The sequence below is a fragment of the Balaenoptera physalus genome, assembly GCF_965194825.1.
Source record: "Balaenoptera physalus genome assembly, chromosome: 5".
In the NCBI taxonomy this organism is placed as follows: domain Eukaryota; kingdom Metazoa; phylum Chordata; class Mammalia; order Artiodactyla; family Balaenopteridae; genus Balaenoptera; species Balaenoptera physalus.
Genome location: NC_138884.1, coordinates 88077946 through 88098400, shown reverse-complemented (window position 1 = coordinate 88098400; position 20455 = coordinate 88077946). Strand labels below are relative to the sequence as shown.

Sequence of the window (20455 nt, the reverse complement as noted above, 5' to 3'; positions counted from 1 at the left end):
TGTAAAAGTATGAAACTAGAACACTCCCTGACACCATACACAAAAATAAACTCAAAATGGATTAAAGACCTAAATGTTAAGCCAGACACTATCAAACTCTTAGAGGAAAACATAGGCAGAACACTCTATGACATAAATCACAGCAAGATCCTTTTTGACCCAGCTCCTAGGGAAATGGAAATAAAAACACAAATAAACAAATGGGACCTAATGAAACTTCAAAGCTTTGGCACAGCAAAGGAAACCATAAACAAGACCAAAAGACAACCCTCAGAATGGGAGAAAATATTTGCAAATGAAGCAACTGACAAAGGATTAATCTCCAAGATTTACAAGCAGCTCATGCAGCTCAATAACAAAAAAACAAACAACCCAATCCAAAAATGGGCAGAAAACCTAAACAGACATTTCTCCAAAGAAGATATACAGATGGCCAACAGACACATGAAAGAATGCTCAACATCCTTAATCATTAGAGAAATGCAAATCAAAACTACAATGAGGTATCATCTCACACCGGTCAGAATGGCCATCATCAAAAAATCTAGAAACAATAAATGCTGGAGAGGGTGTGGAGGAAAGGGAACACTCTTGCACTGTTGGTGGGAATGTAAATTGATACAGCCACTATGGAGAACAGTATGGAGGTTCCTTAAAAAACTAAAAATAGAACTACCATACGACCCAGCAATCCCACTACTGGGCATATACCCTGAGAAAACCATAATTCAAAAAGAGTCATGTACCAAAATGTTCATTGCAGCTCTATTTACAATAGCCAGGACATGGAAGCAACCAAAGTGTCCATCATCGGATGAATGGATAAAGAAGATGTGGCACATATATACAATGGAATATTACTCAGCCATAAAAAGAAATGAAATGGAGGTATTTGTAATGAGGTGGATGGAGTTAGAGTCTGTCATACAGAGTGAAGTAAGTCAGAAAGAGAAAAACAAATACAGTATGCTAACACATATATATGGAATCTAAGGGAAAAAAAAAAAAAAAAGGACATGAAGAACCTAGTGGCAAGATGGGAATAAAGACACAGACCTACTAAAGAATGGACTTGAGGATATGGGGAGGGGGAGGGGTGAGATGTGACAGGGTGAGAGAGTGTCATGGACATATATACACTACCAAATGTAAAATAGATAGCTAGTGGGAAGCAGCCGCATAGCACAGGGAGATGAGCTCGGTGCTTTGTGACCACCTAGAGGGGTGGGATAGGGAGGGTGGGAGGGAGGGAGATGCAAGAGGGAAGAGATATGGGAACATATGTATATGTATAACTGATTCACTTTGTTTTAAAGCAGAAACTAACACACCATTGTAAAGCAATTATACTTCAATAAAGATGTTATAAAAAAAAAAAAAAGAATACCTTCTGCTAGCAAACATTTTAGTGGGCATCTAGTATTCCTCTCACACCACTTAGTCACCAAAGTTAATAACCCTGTTCCTTCTTCTTCACCTTTAACATCCAATAAATCCCAAAGACCTGTGGATTCTACCTCCTAAATATTTCTCCAGTGTATCCCAGCTGTTCAAGTCTATATTACTGTCATCTTGACTATCGAAGTAGATATGCTGCGGGCCTGTTTACCTTCATCTCGTCCTTCTCCTCCCCAGCCTCAGCCCTTCCACCCACCTGGACCACCTTGTCCACCCTCCACCATATTTCTGCAGTGGTCTCTCTGAAATACACATCTGACTCTTTCATCCACAAGATACATTCTGCACATCTTAGCCTGGCATATGAGGTTCTCTTTTCCACCACTGTCCACTGAGGTCTTGTCTGTCCCCTCCCACACAGGTAGCCCGTTTTAGCCTTTCTAATCTACGTTCAGTTCCCCAAACAAGTTCTTTTTTTTCCCTGAGTCTTCAGACCCACTGTGCCCTCTGTTTGGGTTGCCCTTAAACTGTCCCCCATGCCAATGACTAGAAAATTTTCTACTCATCCTTTAAGAAACAGTGAATTTCCTTCTTCAAGATTCCATAGTGATTTATTTCTAGTCTTTAATAGCCTCTGTCATACTGTTTTAATTACTTTTAAAATGCCTTTCCCCCTAACTGGAAGCTCATCAAGGTCAGAAGTCATATTATTTATATCTTTTTATCACCAGTCCTTTTTAGAGTACCTGGTTCATATTATATACATAATAAATGTTGATTAAAGTGAATTTATTGATTAAATGAATAAGACCCAGAAGCTGAGAGTCTAGACCACTGCTATGCAAAAGAAGTATAATACAAATCACAGATGCAAGCCACAAATGCAATTAAATTTTCTAACTACGTTTTGAAAAGTAAAAGGAAGCAGAAAAAAAAAATTAAGAACATATTTTATTTAAGCCATTTTATATCCAAAATATCATTTCAACATAAAATGAACATAAAAATTATTAGTTATTTTTTATTCTTTTTTTCATACGAAGTCTTCAAAGTCCAGTGTATATTTTACACTCACAACACATCCCAATTCAGACTGGCCACATTTTGGGTGTTCAATAGTCAAATACTCCCATGTTGGACTGTAAAGTTCTAGATGGGAGTGGTCAGGGTGAGGCCATTCTAACAGGGATGAGAGCCTGACTGCCCAGTAACAGGTGTCCTGCTGCAAGTGATGGAGACTTAATTAGAGGAACTTCCGTAGGGAATGGAAATTCATTTGTACATGTAAAAAAAAAAAAAAAAAAAAATCCAGATAATGATTAAGAAAATAATTTTTCACTAGTCAAATTAGTAAGTTTTCCTTTTATTTGATCACTTTTGGACATTGCATTAGTAGGGTGTGTCAACTAAAAAGAAAACACACACACACACACACAATGTAGAAACTATGAGTCAAGTTTTTTGGTGTCTTACTGAGGACTATAGCCTGGGAGACAGCCTCTCAGAGAGCTCTGAGAAACTGCTCCAAGAGGTAAGGGGGAGGTCAGTACATATGTGATTTTGGCAAAAGGGGAACGTGCAACAAAGCACACATCTCGGTAGAAGGTTGCTACTAGTCACAAGGAACTGGTATGTTACTTAATGGTTTTAGTGCTTTTCTAAGTATGGGAAGATGCAAGAATCCAGGTTCATAAAAATTTTCTCCTGAAAATATCTAACTATCTGAAGGCCTGTTCTGCCAGGTTTCCCAGAGCACAGAGTGCCTCCTTCCTGATCTCGGCCCTGAACTCCTTTCAGGGTATGTTGAAGGTCATACTGCAACATGGCTGCAGTGGCTAGTGACTTAATTCTTGTAGAGCCAGATGGTGAGCAACGTTCTTTAGTTGGCAGGTGCATAATATGAAATAGTTAATGCAGTGTTCAAAAGCACTGTGGAATCGGGTCTGAGTAACGATGTGAGGCAATGGACTAAAACTTATGGTCAAGCAGTTCATTTGCCTGCTGTCTGAAGACTTAAACTTTATTTGAAATCAAAAGAGGAAGGTGATGGAAACCTTATTTCCCAATATTAGATGAACAGTCCTTGTCTTGATGGGTGCCATTTGTTACCTTTTGCAGCTTTGCTAAAGATAGCGTTTTAAAAAATTCTCCCATAAGCCCTTGCAATTAAGTATAACAACTTGGTCTCAAAGCAGGAACTCCTATGCCGACCCAGCCCTTTTCCTTCTCTCCGGCAGGCAAGTTTTGAGTCCCTAGGTGTGTAGGGAAGTGTGAGTGAAACCTGCAGCTCCAGCCAGCAGGAAGATCTTGCCAAACCTGCTGTCTGCCTCACAATGCCATTGTGGTGCCTCCTGAAGGCACCAGAGAGGAAGATGCTCATCCTTGGTGAAGGTACCTCCTGAGGCCCCTTTGGTCTAGAGTTTGTCCTTCTCTTCTCTGCTTGACATTCCATCTCTTCATGTTTCCTTTGGCAGCACAGGTCCAGACCTGTCCACCTGTTTTTTTTCATCCCTAGACCCCCAAGTAGATGTCATCTTCTGAAGCTGGTGCCTGTGCGTGAGTGAGCCCCATATCAGCATCGCCAGCCCTCACCAGAGTTACATGAAGATAGTTGTTTTTTGAATGTTAAAATATCTAAAATGGAACCCATCCTTCTCCCTTTTCCCAATTTCTCAGTTGCTACTATTCCCCAGTCTTCCAGACTTTAAAATTGTGGCTCATAGTTCATTCTTCATCCTTCACAACCTAGATCCAAATTGCACTGTTCCCCGTTGATTCACCGGCCACAGTGTTTCCCGGAAATTGGCCTGGTCTTCCAGTTTCACAAGGCTCTGTCTTTACTCAGGCTTCTGTTTCTTTATAGCTGAATGACTATGGCGGCGTCTTCTTGATCTTTCTTTACCCGGGGTGTTTTTGTGTTCTGGTCCAGACTGTACACAGCACAGCAGCTGCTCAAATAATCTTTACACCGTATATACCAGATCATTCATTCTAAGATGCATTTTTTTTCACATTTTTACATCTCAGAAATCAGGATTCATCTTACAAACAAATGGTGTGTCATGGTGTAATTGGCAGTGCGTTTCTTTTTTAGTGGAATGGACAATATTACTACTGATGATTTTTAAATTCAGTAAAATGCAGCACATTATGTAATTTATGGGGTACAGTGGAAACAGCATAAGTTTTTCTGTTAGAAAGACTAGGATTCAAATTCTGGGTCTGCAAATTTACCAGTCCTGTGACTCTGGGCAAATTGCTTGATTTCCCTGACACACAGTTGACCCCTCTGTAAAGTGAATGGGGTAGTATTTATCTTCCAGGTTTGTTACAAGAATTCAATGAGATGATGCAACATGCCTGGCACGTGGAAGGCGCTTAACCAATGTTCATTTCTTTCTTTCACCTTTAAGTCTTTCTCCTGAACAAGAACCTAGTGTAATGAAATTATTCATATGCATTTTTCTTTTGCCTTTTTGAGTACAGTAAGAGACCTTTGATCAAGGCATCTGTCTGTCTGAGGGGGTGCTTCGTGTCTGGTGCAGAAGGAATGTGAATGGGAAGAATATTCAAGAAATATTGTCATGCACACAAGAAAGGATTATGTAGCAAGACAAAAACCTTGGAGGTCACACTATCAGCTTGTGAGAAGATTTCTCTAAATTCCTTAAATCACATCTTTAGCATATCAACTAGCACTTAGCGCTCTGACCCTGGAGATCTAATATGTAGAGAAGAGGGCCCAGCTTGTCAATAAGGCAGAGCCAGGATCTACCCAATGTGGTCTCTAGGAAAATGGTGGAAGGAGACAGAGAGGGGCAGAGTTCGGGAGATCTGCTTCCCCATCCCCCTTCTCCTAGTTCTGCTTCAGAAAAGGGGAGGTGGGTTAGATGAGTGAGAACAGGTGGGTGCATGGGTGACCCTGAGGGCAGCTTACCTCTGCTCTCTACTTAGGACTCTGAAAAGAGATGGCCTTACAACAATCATCCCCCTGCCCCTATCTCTGCCAACAGACCTGGGTGTGGCCACATCGTGGCCATGGCAGCAAGAGACCATGAAGTTTCACTTCCAAAGCTGCCCTCAATTACTGTGTGTCACATATGCTGAGTTAAGAGCCACTGTTAGTCTCCATGACAGGGAGATGTGACCACACAAAAGGGCTAGGGTGGAAAAACTGTATGGAGCGTGGGCCCAAGGCCTGGGACTTCTCAGGCCCAGGAGGGGAGGGTGGCCCTGGTTGCTGCAGAGCAACACCAGGCTCTGAGCAGGCCGAGAGGGAGAGGCCAGTCCGTGGGTTACAACTGCCCCAAGCACAGCCGTGCTGCCAGCAACCAGGCGGGCAGTGGGCATTGCCTGGGGACTGTGCCCTAGAAATCCATTTTTCCCCTTCAGGATATGAGGTCACCCAGACATCATGTTAGGAAAAGAAGGAGACTTTTGAAAGAGTCGGCATCTTGATTCAAGAGAGAATAAGCACTTAATAAAGAGTCCTTGGAAACATGAGTTCAAACTAAGGTTGAAACTGGATAGAACAGAAGCTCATTTTATCCTGATAACCAGAGGATAGAGACTTAGGCAGGAGACCCAAACCATTTTAACAAAATAAAAAAGCTACATTCTCTATGTACATCCAAGTTGTAGGTCAGGTGAAATTATGTGAGTCTTATATTAGCCTGACCTTACTAATAATTACTAATAATTCCTTAATCTCACACTGAAGGTCCATCATCAGTTGTGTCCACCTGCTTTTCTTCCACTGCATCTTCACCACCGCCCTCCTGTTCTACTGAACCCGGTCTCCTTCTCTATATTCATTTTTTCCTCCTGACTGTCTGCCTGCTCAGGAATCTCAAAATGCATTTTGCCTCCTGAGTTGCCAAAATACATCGTTGGCTTTATAATTGATAGGATATGTTGTGATGCCCTTGGTCTTTTCTCCACATTGTCAACTAATCACTCCTTTTCCATTGTCTATTAATCAAATGTGTGCCTCTTTCTAAAATGAAATGCATCTCCCCTCATTGAATCACACATCATTTCACTCAGGCCAGCACTTCAATTTGTCTAGCTCGCTTTGCATTTTGATTCTGTCCATCAAAGTCTGGACAGGCCTTACCAAGTTCCTATTCTGTAAAAAGTCTTAAAAGCATGTTACATCATCCTACTCCCATCCATGAGCCCGTTTATAAAAAGGGGAAAGGAAGATTAATAGAGAAGATAAAAGGGAAGGAAATCATTATGTCATCATTGACCTTCCTTGCTCCAGTTGAATTATAATATTGGCTCAACATTTCTGCAGTGTGGAATGGCTCTTCTAGAATTCTCAGGCCTGACTTCCCAAGCCAGTATTTTTGTTCCTCCTTTACTTTGTGCACATAGGCAATTTTATATAGAGCAGTGGCATTGTGGCGAACTCCAGAATTTGCTGGAGGAGCTATACTTTGCTGAACATTTAATTCCGCTAAATTGTGGCCATCAATTATGCCAACTCTGGAAATCACCCAAGAGGATTAGTCCCTCAATAAACAGAAGGAGAGATCCCCATTTGCAGGTGACATTTAAGTATCCCAGTCAGGTCCAGTCACCATGAAGTCTTTCTCAGATTCTGAACACAAGGTAGCTATTTCTTTCCATCCTCATTTTCTATTTCTTGCAGGATGGAGAGGAGACCTTATAACAAGTCTCTGCACAAAGAACATTCACTTAAGAGGTCTGCTTTGTCAGTAATTAGTTATAAACCATTGGAAAAGTAACTTAAGCCCAGTTTTCTTATCTATTAAGCAGAGTGTTTCTTCAGCCTGATCTTGTTTCCTCTCAGCTCCCAAAATGATGATGCTGTGACCTCATCTCTGTCTGGGCAGGCCGCATCACACCTCTGTGTGGGCAGGCCGTGTCACATCTCTGTCTTTGCAGTTCTGTCCTCTTACCCTCTCTAAAGAACAGTCTCCTATGCATGTATCCTTCAGGTCCAGACTCCTGTCTTACTTCCTCACTGATGTCTACCCCAAATCCCCAGGGCAGGTTAAGGTGCTTGGTCCCATGGGCTTCACTCATTTATTCACAGACATTTATTGAGCCTCTGCTCTGCATAGGCCGGGTTGTGAGTGCAGTGGATACCTTAGTGTTGAAGACAAACATAGTCCCTGCCCTCAGAGTTTACAGTCTCAGAGAATACAGTCATCACAGCAGTGACCATGGTGGTGCTTACTGCAGAGGACATACAGGGAGCTCTGGGAGTGCATGATGGGGGGGCCCTCGTCGAACCTAGAGGCATCAGGAAGGCCTGCTGAGGAGCTGATGTCTACGCTGAATGCTGAACGATGGGTAGATGGCCGGGTTAAACAGAAGAGTATTTCAGGCAGAAGGAACATATTTTCATAAGCAAATTTGGGAAGGAATTTTAACATTAGGTAGTACTCACTGCCTGCCAGGCACTTTTTCTAAGTGCAGTATATACATTAACCTGTTTAATCTTTGCTATGAGCCTAGGGGGTAAATTCTATCTTCTACATTTTACTAGATAAGGACACTTAGAAATACAGAAGTAAATAACTGCTAGAGATCCCACAGCTAATAAGTGGCAGAGTCAGAATTTGAACCAATGTAGTTTGGCCCCAGCGTCTGTGCTCTTAATTACTGCATCAAAAAGCCTCTTATATTCATACATTCACAAAAATTTATATAAGTAGGTATAGGTATGTAAATGTACATGTATATATGTAAATACATGTGCATATGTAAATATATGCTCACGTGTACACATGTACAAACGCGTGTGAGGAGTATATACACAGCTGGAGTGTGACCCATGAGAGAGAAAGCGGTATGAGGTAAGGCTGGAGAGTTAGGCAGGGACTAGGTCATGGAAGATCTCAGAAATCAGGTCATAGATTCTAGATACTACCTTTGGGTGATGGGAAGCTTAAACATGGAAAGTGCTGTAAAATAATGTTAACAGCCCAGGTTCAAATCCCACCTCTGCTACTCGCTACCTGTGTGATTTCGAGCAGGTTACTTCTCTGTTCCTCAGCTTTTTCATGCATAAAATAGGGATCATATTTCTGTCTACTAATAAGTTTAAGGAGTAAATAAGTTACTCTATGTAGTGTCTGGTGGAATGAAAGGAAATCCTAACATTGGTGATCAGATTTGCACTTTAACAAGATCCCTCTGCCTGTGGTGTAGTGAACAGATTCGAAGGAGCAAGAACAGAAGCAAGGAGATGATTTGGGAAGTTGCAGCGGTGATGCAGGCCCAGGTACACGAAGCAGATCACTCCCATACAGTGACTGCTGAAAGCCCCGCTGCCAAGAACAGAGCCAACTTTGGGGTTTTCACTCAGGCACATCATTTGTTTGTGGTCAAGTGTCCTGCCCCTGAAGGCAGTTGGTGCCTAGCTGCAGCTGGGCTGAGGTTCCTTTATACGGCGAGTCCCCAGCTCAGACTCAACCTAGATGCGCACAGCTCCTGCCTTGCAGCAGCTTCTCTGTCTCCAGTGACTCCTGACACCTTCTCTGGGTCCCCAAGTTCATTAAGCCTTAATAGGCAGAGGTCCTGCCTCGGTTAAGAGTTCAGTTCTTTCTTACCATCACATTACAAGTGTTAGGACTGTCCAGAGGCTGAATCTCACACAGAGGCATCAGGTCTGAGCAGTCAGTCGCCCTTATGAGGCTTTGGATGAAACATTATCCTAACTCACACTGTTGGATCCTCTTTCTTTCTGGTGATCGTGTACAACCACTGGGGCCAGCCAGTTCTTTCTGGGCTTGATTTAGGACCTGATTTTCCCAGAAATGTCTGTCTTAGTTGTGCTCCCATATATCCTAGTCAGATATCTCATGACCAAGAGAATAATTGCAGGTGACCTAAAGTCGTCAGTGTTTGCAATAGTTCTAGTAAAAGTGTGGCCAAGGGTTTTTTTGTTTTTTGGGGTTTTTTTTCTCTTGTATCCCATGCAGCTGGGGAAAGTCATTCTAGCCAGAGTAAGAATTTGATAAGTATAAACAATAACTTTTCCCTGGTAAACAGTATCTGACAAACCTAGTCTGAGGTTTAAGACTCTCTACTTACCTTCTCCTGTGAGATGAACATTCTAGTAACAGGACACGGCTACTAAGCTACATTCAAATGAGTACTGTCTGCATTCTCCACTGACCTTGAAAGTTATATCCATAGCACAATAATGTTGTCCCTGTTCAAAATTTTCTGAACCTGCTCTGTGTTCTTTTGAATGTTTTTAGCGGTAACAGATACTTATCCCTTTTAAGAATAGATTTGATTTTTTTAAAGAGCTAAAATTCTTTTCAAAGCCATGTCTTATAAATGTAAAGGCCAGTAAGGCTGGAGAAATACCATTTTAATAAAAACAAACTCCCAGCTATAAAGGGGTGAGAGTTTTTCAATACAAAATGAGATAATTCCTACAGAGGAAATGCCCTGGGCAATGGCAGAATCATTAGAGTGAGTGTGCAGCCTCCCATGGTAATAACTTTGAGGAACAGCCTTCATCTTAGTACCATGTCTGTTCAGAAACAAAATCAGTCATATTGTCTCAGTAGTTACATTGTTTTGCATTCAGATAGTGTCATATAGCATGGGAAGATTGAGAAGGAAGATATTTTGGAAAATATTTAAATTTCAAAGGTTCTTTCTGAAGAAGTGATCATGTGAAGCCATTATGAATTGAAATTTGACCTTTTTCTGTTATATTTTTGTAAAGCATAAGGCTATTGTTTCTTACAGGTTGCTTTATTGTTTGTTCAATAATCTTGGTATTTAAATCATTATGTCTGATTTCAAGTGGCAAAATTTGTTAGGGCTTTTATTCGCTGGCTTTTTGTTTGCAGACCAATTCAGCACATTAGAATGAGCATGATAAATTAGCTTCCCTAAGAATATTTTTAAACAAGTGAAAAAAAATAAAATCAATTACTTTCCTGAACTTTTATACTTAGATGAAATAAGTAAAGGCACATAAAATGTGCTATCAACAAGGTAGTATTCCAATAAATAGTAAATTAGATTCCAGTGTCTGCAGTGCCTGGACATTAGGCCAAAAGCTAAACTTAATTTTTTAAAGTGTGTAATAAATCTTGTCTTATTGAGCACTTTGGGTTCCAGCCACTTCTGGCCAGTTATTGATCATGTGGATATATTGCGTTTGTTTGCCCATAATGGTGTTTTGTGTTGCATAAGCTAAACGTTTCATCTATTTATTTCCTGCTTGTCTTCACGGTTGCTTGATTTATTTTTCATCGTTTTCTGCTCTTAAAGACACTTGAGAAAGAGCAATTTAAATATTCTCTTACTTCCAGCTTTTCTTCTTTAAACAAAGCTACTAAAGTAAGGACACATGGAGTTATAAAGACCTGGATGAAGGCAGTGGTGGCCAAACTTTAAGGAAATAACAGATGCAAAAACTATTATAAAAGACTCCCATAGGTGTCAAATAAATCATGTGATATTTAAGCTTCTATTTAAAAACATAAGTGAAAGCCTTGTTTTGACTTTTACCCTGGTCATTTGGCTCACATATATTTAGTTAGATCTTATTGTTTAGCTCTTAATATACTAGGTGCTTGATTTAAACATTCTGTTCTTGCTCTCAGTTCTTTGAGTTGGAGATGGAAGACCTGTGGAATTCCAGTCCAAGCTAGCTGTGCAGACGATCATTGAGATACAATTCGGTTCACACATCATAAAATTTGCCCATTTAAAGTGTGCAATTCAGTGTTTTTAGTATATTCCCAGTTGTGTAAGCATTACCAAAATTAATTTTAGAACATTTTCATCACCCAAAGAAGAAATCCTCTCCCCTCTGGCTATCATTCCCTAATTGCCCTATTCCCCTCCCTCCCAGCCCTAGACAACCACTAAACTACTTTTTGACTGTAGATTTGCCTGTTCTAGACATTTCATGTAAATGGAATCATACAAAAGGTGATCTTTTGTAACTGGCTTCTTTCACTTAGCATAGCATTTTCAAGGCTCATCCATGTTGTAACATGCATCAGTATTTCATTAATTTTTTTTAGATATTGATTGATTGATTGCTGTGTTGGGTCTTCGTTGCTGCACGCGGGCTTTCTCTGGTTGCAGCGAGCGGGGGCTGCTCTTCGTTGCGGTGTGTGGGCTTCTCGTGGTGGCTTCTCTCGTTGCGGAGCACGGGCTCTAGGCACACGGGCTTCAGTAGTTGTGGCTCGCGGGCTCTAGAGCGCAGGCTCAGTAGTTGTGGTGCACGGGCTTAGTTGCTCTGCAGCATGTGGGATCATCCCTGACCAGGGATCGAACCCGTGTCCCCCGCATTGGCAGGCAGATTCTTAACCACTGTGCCACCAGGGAAGTCCCTATTTCATTACTTTTTATTGCCAGAAAATATTCCATTGTGTGGATGTATACTACATTTTATTTATCCATTGATCACTTGATGGACATTTGGATTGTTTCCACTTCTTAGCTATTATGAATAATGCTGTTATGAACATTCATGTACAAGTTTTTGTCTAGATGTAGGTTTTCATCTATCTTGGGTATATACCTAGAAGAATTGCTGGATCACGTAGTAACTCTGTGTTTAACCATTTGGGGAACCGCCAGACTGTTTTCCACAGTGGCTGCACCATTTTATATTCCCACCAGCAGTGCATGAGTTTTCCAATTGCTCCACATCCCTATCAACACTTGTTATCAGTCTTTTTGATTATAGCCATCCTAGTGGGTATGAAGTGTTATCTTGAAGTTTTGATTTGCAATCCCCTGATGACTAATGACATTATCTTTTCATGTGATAACACTGATTATCTTTATTGGCAATCTGTATATATTCTGTGAAGAAATGTCTACTCAGATCTTTTGTCCATTTTTAATTGGATTGTTTGTCTTATTGAGTTGTAGGAGTTCCTTATATATTCTAGATACAAATCTATTATCAAATATGATTTGTAAATATTTTCTTCCATTTTGAGGGTGCCCTCTTCACTTTATTGATAGATCTTTTGAAGCACAATTTTTTTTAATTTTGAGGAAGTCCAATTTATCTATTTTTTTCAGTTACTTGTACTTTGCTATCATATCTAAGAAACTATTGTCAAATCCAAGGTCATAATGATGTTTTCTATAAAAATAGTTTTGTAGTTTTAACTCTTAATTTGTGTCTGTGATCTGTTTTAATTTTTATATATGGCATGAGGTAGGGATTAAACTTTGTTCTTTTGCATATAGATGTCCAGTTGTCTCAATACCATTTGTTTATTCATTTCCTCATTGATTGTTTTGGCACCCTTGTTGAAATGAGTTAACTGTAAGTATGAGAATTTATTTTTGGATTTTCAGTTTTATTCCATTGCCTATACTTATGCCAGTATCACACTGTCTTAATTATTGTAGCTTTGTACTAAGTTTGAAATCTGGAAGTGTGAGTCCTCCAAATTTGTTCTCCTTTTTGCAAGATTATTTTGGCTGTTCTGGGTCTCTTGAATTTCCATATGAATTTTAAGATCAGCTTGTCGATTTCTGTAAGCCAGCTGGGAGTTTTATAGTGATTGCATTGAATCTATAGATTTATTCAGGGAGTATTGTCATCGTAATATTTAGTCTACCAATCCATTTATAGGGGATGTCTTTCAATGGTGTTTTGTAAATTTCAAAGTGTAAATTTTGCATTTTTTTGGTTAAATTTATTCCTAAGCTTTTTATTCTTTCTGATGCTCTTTTAAATGGACTTATTTTTTTAATTTATCTTAGATTGCTCATTGCTACTATATAGAAATACAAGTGGGTTTTACATATTGATCTTGTATCCTACAACCTTGCCCAACTCATTAGTTCCAACAGTTTTTTAGTGCTTTCCTTAGAATTTTCAATATACAAGATCTTGTAATCTATGAATAAAGGTGGGTCTACTTTTTCCTTTCCTATATGGATGCATTTTCTTTTTCTTGCCAAGTTGCCTAGCTGGAACCTTCAATATACTGTTGAATAAAAGTGGTAAGAGTGGATATCTTTCTCTTGCTCCTAATCTTAGGGGGAAAGCTTTCAGTCTTCATTAAGTATGATGTTAGATGTAGTTTTTTCATACATGCCCTTTATTCAAGTTAAGAAGTTAATTTCTGTTCCTAGTTTGTTTAGTGTTTTTTTTTTTTTTTTTATCATGAAGAGGTGTTGGATTTTGTCACCTTTTTTTTCCTGTGTATGTTGAGACATGTTTTTTGTCCTTTATTCTGTTAATATATAGTGTCCTCCATTAGTTGATTTTCTGATGCTGAGTCAATCCTGCATTCCTGGAATAAGTCCCACCTCATTGTGTTGTATAACCCTTTTTATATGCTGCCAGGTTAGGGTTTTGAATATTTTTGCTGAGGATGTTTATTTTCTTGAGATGTTGCTTTGTATTTTTCTTCTGACATTTTTGTCTGGCTTTGGTACCAGGATCATACTGGTCTCATAGAATAAGTTAGGAAGTATTCTCTTGTAAGTTTTGGAAGACTGAATAATTGGTATTAATTCTTTTGTAAATGTTTGGTAGAATTCACCAGTGCATCCGTCTAGACCTAGGCTTTTCTTTTTATGCAGCTTTTTAAAAATTTCTAATCTCTTGTTAAAAATGTCTTCACATTTTTCTATTCTGTCTTGAGTCAATTTATGTAATTTGTGTCTCTCTAGGAATTTGTCCATTTCATCAAAGTGATCTAATTCATTGGCATACAGTTGTCTGTAGTATTCTCTAATAATCCTTTTATTTCTGGAAGGTTGGTAGTAATGGCCTCTTTCACCCCAGATTTTAGGAATTTGAGGTTGTTTTTCTTTTGGTGAATCCAGTTTTATCCATTTTGTTGACCTCTTCAAAGAACCAATTTTTGATTTCATTCGTTTTTTTTTCCTCTATCATTTTTCTATTGTTTCATTAATTTCCATTGTAATCTATTATTTCCTTCCTTCTGCTTGCTTTGGCTTGCCCTTGATGCTTTTTCTATTGTCTTAAGTTAAATTATTGAAATCTTCATTTTTAATATAGGTGTTTACAGCTCTAAATTTCCTCTAAGTATGGCTTTACCTACATCCCATAAATTTGCTATGTTGTATCTTCATTCTCATTCATCTCAAAGTAATTTTTAATTTCCCTTGTGATTTCTTCTTTGATTCATTGGTTATTTAGGAGTGTGTTAATTTCCATCTACTTATGAATTTTCCAAGTTTCTTTCTATTATTGATTTCTAGTATCACTGCATTGTGTTCAGAGGACATACTTTATATGATTTAAATCCATTGAAGGTTATTGATGCTTGTTTTATGATCTAACGTATGTTCTCTCCTGGAGAATGTTCTATGTGAACTTGAGAAGAATGTATATTATGTTGTCAGGTAGATTGTCCTAAGACATGTTAGAACTAGTTCATTTATAGAATTGCTACAGTCTTCCAGGATTTTGTTCTTCCCATTATTAAATTATATATTCAAGTCTCCAACTATTATAGTTGAATTGTCTATTTCTCCTTCATTTCTGTCAGTTTGTTTTTCATGTATTTTAAGGCTCTGTTCATTGCATATACATTTATAATTGTTATATCCTCCTGATGGATTGACCGTTTTATCATTATAAAATGTCCCTCTTCATCTTTAGTTATATTGTTTTAAAATTTCTTTTGTCTGATATTAGTATATATTTGTCTCATATTAGTATAGCCCTGTGAGCTTTCTTATGGTTGCTGTTTGCATGATAAATCTTTTTCCATCCTTTTTTTGAAATATTACATTTATTTTAATACAAATTCTGTTACGTATATAGATTGTTTTATTGATTTTTGTCTATTTTCATGCTGGTTCTACACTATTTTAATACTTTCAATTTTTAAGGGAATTTAAAAAATTTTTTATTGCAGTATAGTTGACTTACAATGTTGTGTTAGTTTCTGCTGTACTGCAAAGTGAATCAGTTATACATACACATATATATACTCTTTAGATTCTTTTCCCCTGTAGGCCATTACAGAGTATTGAGTAGAGTTCCCTGTGCTATACAGTAGGTCCTTATTAGTTATTTCATATATAGTAGTGTGTATATGTAAATCCCAATCTCCCAACTTATCTCTTCCCTCCCCTTACCCCCTGGTAACCATAAGTTTGTTTTCTACATCTGTAACTCTATTTCTGTTTTGTAGATAAATTCATTTGTACCTGTTTTTAGATTCCACATATGAGTGATACCATAAAATATTTGTCTTTCTCTGTCTTACTTCACTCAGTATGACAGGCTCTAGGTTCATCCATGTTGCTGCAAATGACATTATTTTGTTCTTTTTTATGGCTGAGTAATACTCCATTGTATATATGTACCACATCTTCTTTATCCATTCCTCTGTTGATGGATATTTAGGTTGCTTCCATGTCCTGGCCATTGTAAATAGTGCTGCAATGAACATTGGGGGTGCATGTATCTTTTCAAATTATGGTTTTCTCTAGATATATGCCCAGGAGTGGGATTGCTGGATCATATGGTAGCTCTATTTTTAGTTTTTTAAGGAACCTCCATACTGTTCTCCATAGTGGCTGTACCAATGTACATTCCTACCAACAGTGCAACAGGTTTCTCTTTTCTCCACACCCTCTCCAGCATTTGTTTTTAGATTTTTTGATGATGGCCATTCTGACTGGTGTGAGATGATACCTCACTGTACTTTTGATTTGCATTTCTCTAATAATTAGTGATATTGAGAATCTTTTCATGTGTTTATTGGCCATCTGTATGTCTTTTTGGAGAAATGTCTATTTAGATCTTCAGCCCATTTTTTGATCAGGTTGTTTGCTTTTTTGATATTGAGCTGCTTGTATATTTTGGAGATTAATCCCATGTCAGTTGCTTCATTTGCAAATATTTTCTCCCATTCTGAGGGTTGTGTTTTCTTTTTACGGTTCCCTTTACTATACAAAAGCTTTTAAAGCTTTTAATTAGGTCCCATTTATTTTTGTTTTTATTTTCATTACTCTAGGAGGTGGATCAAAAAAGATTTTGCTGTGATTTATGTCAGAGTGGTTTTTTTTAAAGATTTTTTTGATGTGGGCCATTTTTAAAGTCTTTATTGAATTTGTTACAATATTGCTTCTGTTTTATGTTTTGGGTTTTTTGGCTGTGAGGCATGTGGGATCTTAGTTACCCAACCAGGGATTGAACTGGCACCCCCTACATTGGAAGGTGAAGTCTTAACCACTGGACTGCCAGGGAAGTCCGCCAAAGAGTGTTCTTCCTATGTTTTCCTCTAATAGTTTTATAGGATTTGGTCTTACATTTAGGTCTCTAAGCCATTTTAAGTTTATTTTTGTGTATGGTGTTAGGGAGTGTTCTAATTTCATTCGTTTACATGTAGCTGTCCAGTTTTCCCAGCGCTACTTATTGAAGAGACTGTCTTTTCTCCATTGTATATTCTTGCCTCCTTTGTCATTTTTTCCATCCTTTTAACCTTTTTGAATCTAAAGTGTACTCCTGTAGAAGTATATAGTTGGATCTTGTTTTTATCTAGTCTGACAGTCTCTCTGGACTTTTTAAACCATTCACACTTAATGGTATTATTGACATAGTTGGATTTACTTCTGCCATTTTACTTTTATTCTATATGTCTGTCATTTCTGTTCCTCTATTCCTCTTTTACTTCTTTGCTTTGTGATATGTGAATATTTTCTAATTTAACATTTTAATTCCTTATAGTGAAAAAATCATTAATTTTTGAGTTATTTTCTTTGTAGTTATTTTAAGGCATATACATCTTAAGTTAGTATAAATCATAGGTAGATTCTGATAAGTTAATTCCAGTGAGCTATAGAAAGACTACTCCCATATAGCTCTATTCCCTTTTGTGCTATTATTATTATATATGCAACATCTAATAAGTTACAGTGACATAATTATTACTTTATATAATTTTATGTCACAGATATGAGAGGAATAGCAGTTGTATATTTATAGCTTTTGTTACATTAACTTTCATTTTTACCATTTCTGTTTCTCATTTATTCTAAATCCTACCTTTCCTCAGATATCAAACAGTATCAGCCAAAAGGATGGGGACCAGGTTCTGTGTACGGTTGTTAGTTTGTGCATGACACAACTAAGTTACCATTCACATTGCAGATTTGTGTGTTTGAGAGTTTATTGGCAGATGGCCAAAAATGGACTCGTTCTAATAATTTCAGTATATGAAGTTCAGTAAATTACAATTCTGTCCAATTAAACTTCCTGTGATGGTGAAGTATTCTATATCTGCATTTTCCAACATGGGAGTCAGTAATCACATGTGACTATTGAGCACTTGAACTGAATTTTTAATTTTAATTTATATTTAGTTTTAGATAACCACAGCTAAGGGCTCTCATAGTGGACAGTCAAGTTATAATCTCAGATGTCCCTCTTTCTTAATATTGTGATTAAACCTTGTAAAGTAGATTAAAAGAAAGAACCCCAAAATCAGTGCTGATAGTTTCATATGTTATAAAACTCATGGACTGAGCTACGGGAATATTTTTTTAAAGAAGTTGTTATATCTCTATCAGCCATCTAAAAACTCAAATGCAGATAGACAAAGATTTAATACAAACAAACACACTTGTGTGGGGCATTGGCCAGGAGATGGGAAGTACACAGAGCACTTGGGGCACAGTGGGGGACCCCCATACTCTGCATCTACATCTCACTGAATGCCATGCAAACAGCCAGTAAGGAGGAGAGGTTTTTTTTTCTGCTTGTGAGAAATAAAGGAAAAGAAGAAATCTTCAAAGCTACAATTAGAAACATTTAGCTTATGCAGACAGCAATTGAGTAAAAGGAATGAAACCCATTCTGCTCTCCATAGCAAATTTTTCAAAGAGTGTACTTGTAAAAGTTTTTTACGGTCTTTTTCCTCATCGTCTTTGAAGTAAGGAGATAGAGGATCCTATTATCCTCACTTCTCAATAAGGCATACCTTTCATTGTTTTCCATACATGTTTTTTCAGATATGTATTAATGAAAGCCAAGCTGCTTAGAGATATAAACAAAATGTCTCTGTGGGATAACAGCTTTCTTTTTCTTTTTTATTTATTTTTTTACAGAAATGTAGCTATTTAACTTTGGGTCAGTATATGTGAATGCCCATTATGGTTTTCCCTTCTCATATTGAGACATAACAGTAAAATTATACACTGTTATTTGTCTCAGATAATGTAGTAACTATATCCCAGCTGCTTTCAGACTTCTGAAATCCTGTTACCATTTCAATATAATGAAAGCCTGCATTGCAAAGCCTCTGATATTTAACATTTCATTTTCTCTGGGGCCATGTCAACAGTATAATCAGGAACAAAAAGAAATTATAGTGTTCATCCCCAAACCATCATGGGATTAAAAAAAATACCTCTTTAGATTGATCTTAAAAATCATTTTCCCTCTGCAAGGGAAAACATGCTGCAAAGAGAAAAGTTAGAAGTCACATTAGCTTAATATTGTGCATAAGAATAAAGCCTACACATCAATTGAGTTTTTGCACAGGTGAATTAACGCTGCCTCATCCATTGGTCCCCAGGTCATAGATCTGTACTGGGGAATTGATGAAGATGAATGGGACAGCCCTGAGCTCCAGAAGACCCGCATGAAGCTGCTGGAGGACTGTTTGAAAACTTCTGCAGGTCCATGTTTTGTTGTGGGTATAAAAAAACTTAATGCTTTCTATTGTAGATGAATGTGAGAATTCTTGATCTGTGATTCTTAAGGGGCTTTTAGAATGGGGGAAAGAACCTTGCTTTTCTGTATTTATTTAAAATTCTTAAACTGTCTCCTTGCCCTCAATGTGTGAGGACAAAATCCTCCCCTTTCCATAAGAAGCACTGCAAATTAACCATGAATGATTTGAAGTGGTAATCAAAGGGTTGACTTGGGGCTGACAACAATTTCCACAACACCTTGTGATCAGCAGTAAGGATTACTGTGTTAGTCCTCCAATAATTATCCTAATTTTCCTTATATTTTATCATGTAGTATTTCATCCTAGTATCTGTTTCTCAACATTAGAATTTCTGGCATATTTTTTTAAATACTGTGGCAGAAACATTGTTAAAGTAAACCAAACATACGGTCTCAGATCCGCCAATAGGAATTGATACCCTGTGGAAAAAAATTGTTTTTGCAGTGATTTTCAGCTAGAGATGTTCAAGTGGAACATTATTATTAGTTTGTCATTATTTTCTAAAGAATATCCACTCCTCTGTGTAAACACAGTGGTGGTAAGAAGCAGGTCACTCTGTGGCAGGTGATGTGCAAAATCACTGCCTCCATTTAGCTGAAGAAAGACCTTATCCTGACTCCAAACAGCTCCTACCAATTGATAGGGAAGTTGGCCCTTTCGACACAGGATGTTCTGAGGCTGACGGATGACTGTTAAAATTACTAGTGAAGAAAATGTCAAATCTCTTATTGATACACTGAACCTAGCATTTAAATATGTTTTTAATATTTATTTGCATGTCCATCTATATTCAACTCCACATAAGATGTAAAGTACATAAAGTCTCTATACTATTTTTAGTATGTGGATAAATTATTCATTTATCCACCAACTACTTACTGCATGCTGTTCTGTGCCAGGGGCTGCTCTTAGTGCTGGGGCAAGTTGACCCATATGAAATGGTAATTTTTTTAGGCCAGGTTCTTATGATTTAATGTTAGAATTGAACCAAAAGGTAAGACTTTCTACCCTCATGGAGCTTGTGTCGTTATGTGGGGCTAAGAGGAGAGGGCAGGCAAAAATCAAAGAAATAAGTAAAATAATCAATAATCAGATGGTGACAAGAGCTGTGGAGGAAAATACAAAAAGGAAGGAGGAAAGGGAAGAGCAGTGAGGGGAGAGACTTCTTATTTTCCATAGAGTAGGTGGAGAAGGTCTCCCGGATAAGGTGACTAAGGAGGGGAGACGGGAGGAGGGACAGGGAAGAACCAACTGGATATTCCAGCTCAGAGCTTTCCAGGGAGAGGAGTGGGGAACATGCTGGGCACGTTTAGGGAACAGGAAGCAGGCGGGTGTGCCTCAAGCAGTGTGAG

General features: G+C 38.1%; 1 protein-coding gene and 2 long non-coding RNA genes across 3 annotated transcripts in view; 1 reads left to right on the top strand and 2 right to left on the bottom strand.

Annotated features, from left to right (window-relative positions):
* NWD2 (NACHT and WD repeat domain containing 2) overlaps nucleotides 1-20455 on the top strand; it is a 198153-nt gene that overhangs the window by 87203 nt on the left and 90495 nt on the right. Inside the window, exon 3 of the mRNA XM_082464587.1 lies at nucleotides 18945-19061. Within this exon, the coding sequence (XP_082320713.1) occupies nucleotides 18945-19061 (117 nt within the window). The remainder of the gene's footprint in view (nucleotides 1-18944; nucleotides 19062-20455) is intronic.
* The window catches only part of LOC309662142, a 141135-nt gene that overhangs the window by 56075 nt on the left and 64605 nt on the right, over nucleotides 1-20455 (bottom strand). The window lies entirely within an intron of this gene.
* On the bottom strand, nucleotides 2331-19037 carry LOC309662158. Its single transcript, XR_014264548.1, has 2 exons — nucleotides 6515-19037; nucleotides 2331-2620 (listed from the first exon to the last, which is right to left on the bottom strand). It is a non-coding gene; the product is annotated as an uncharacterized lncRNA (long non-coding RNA).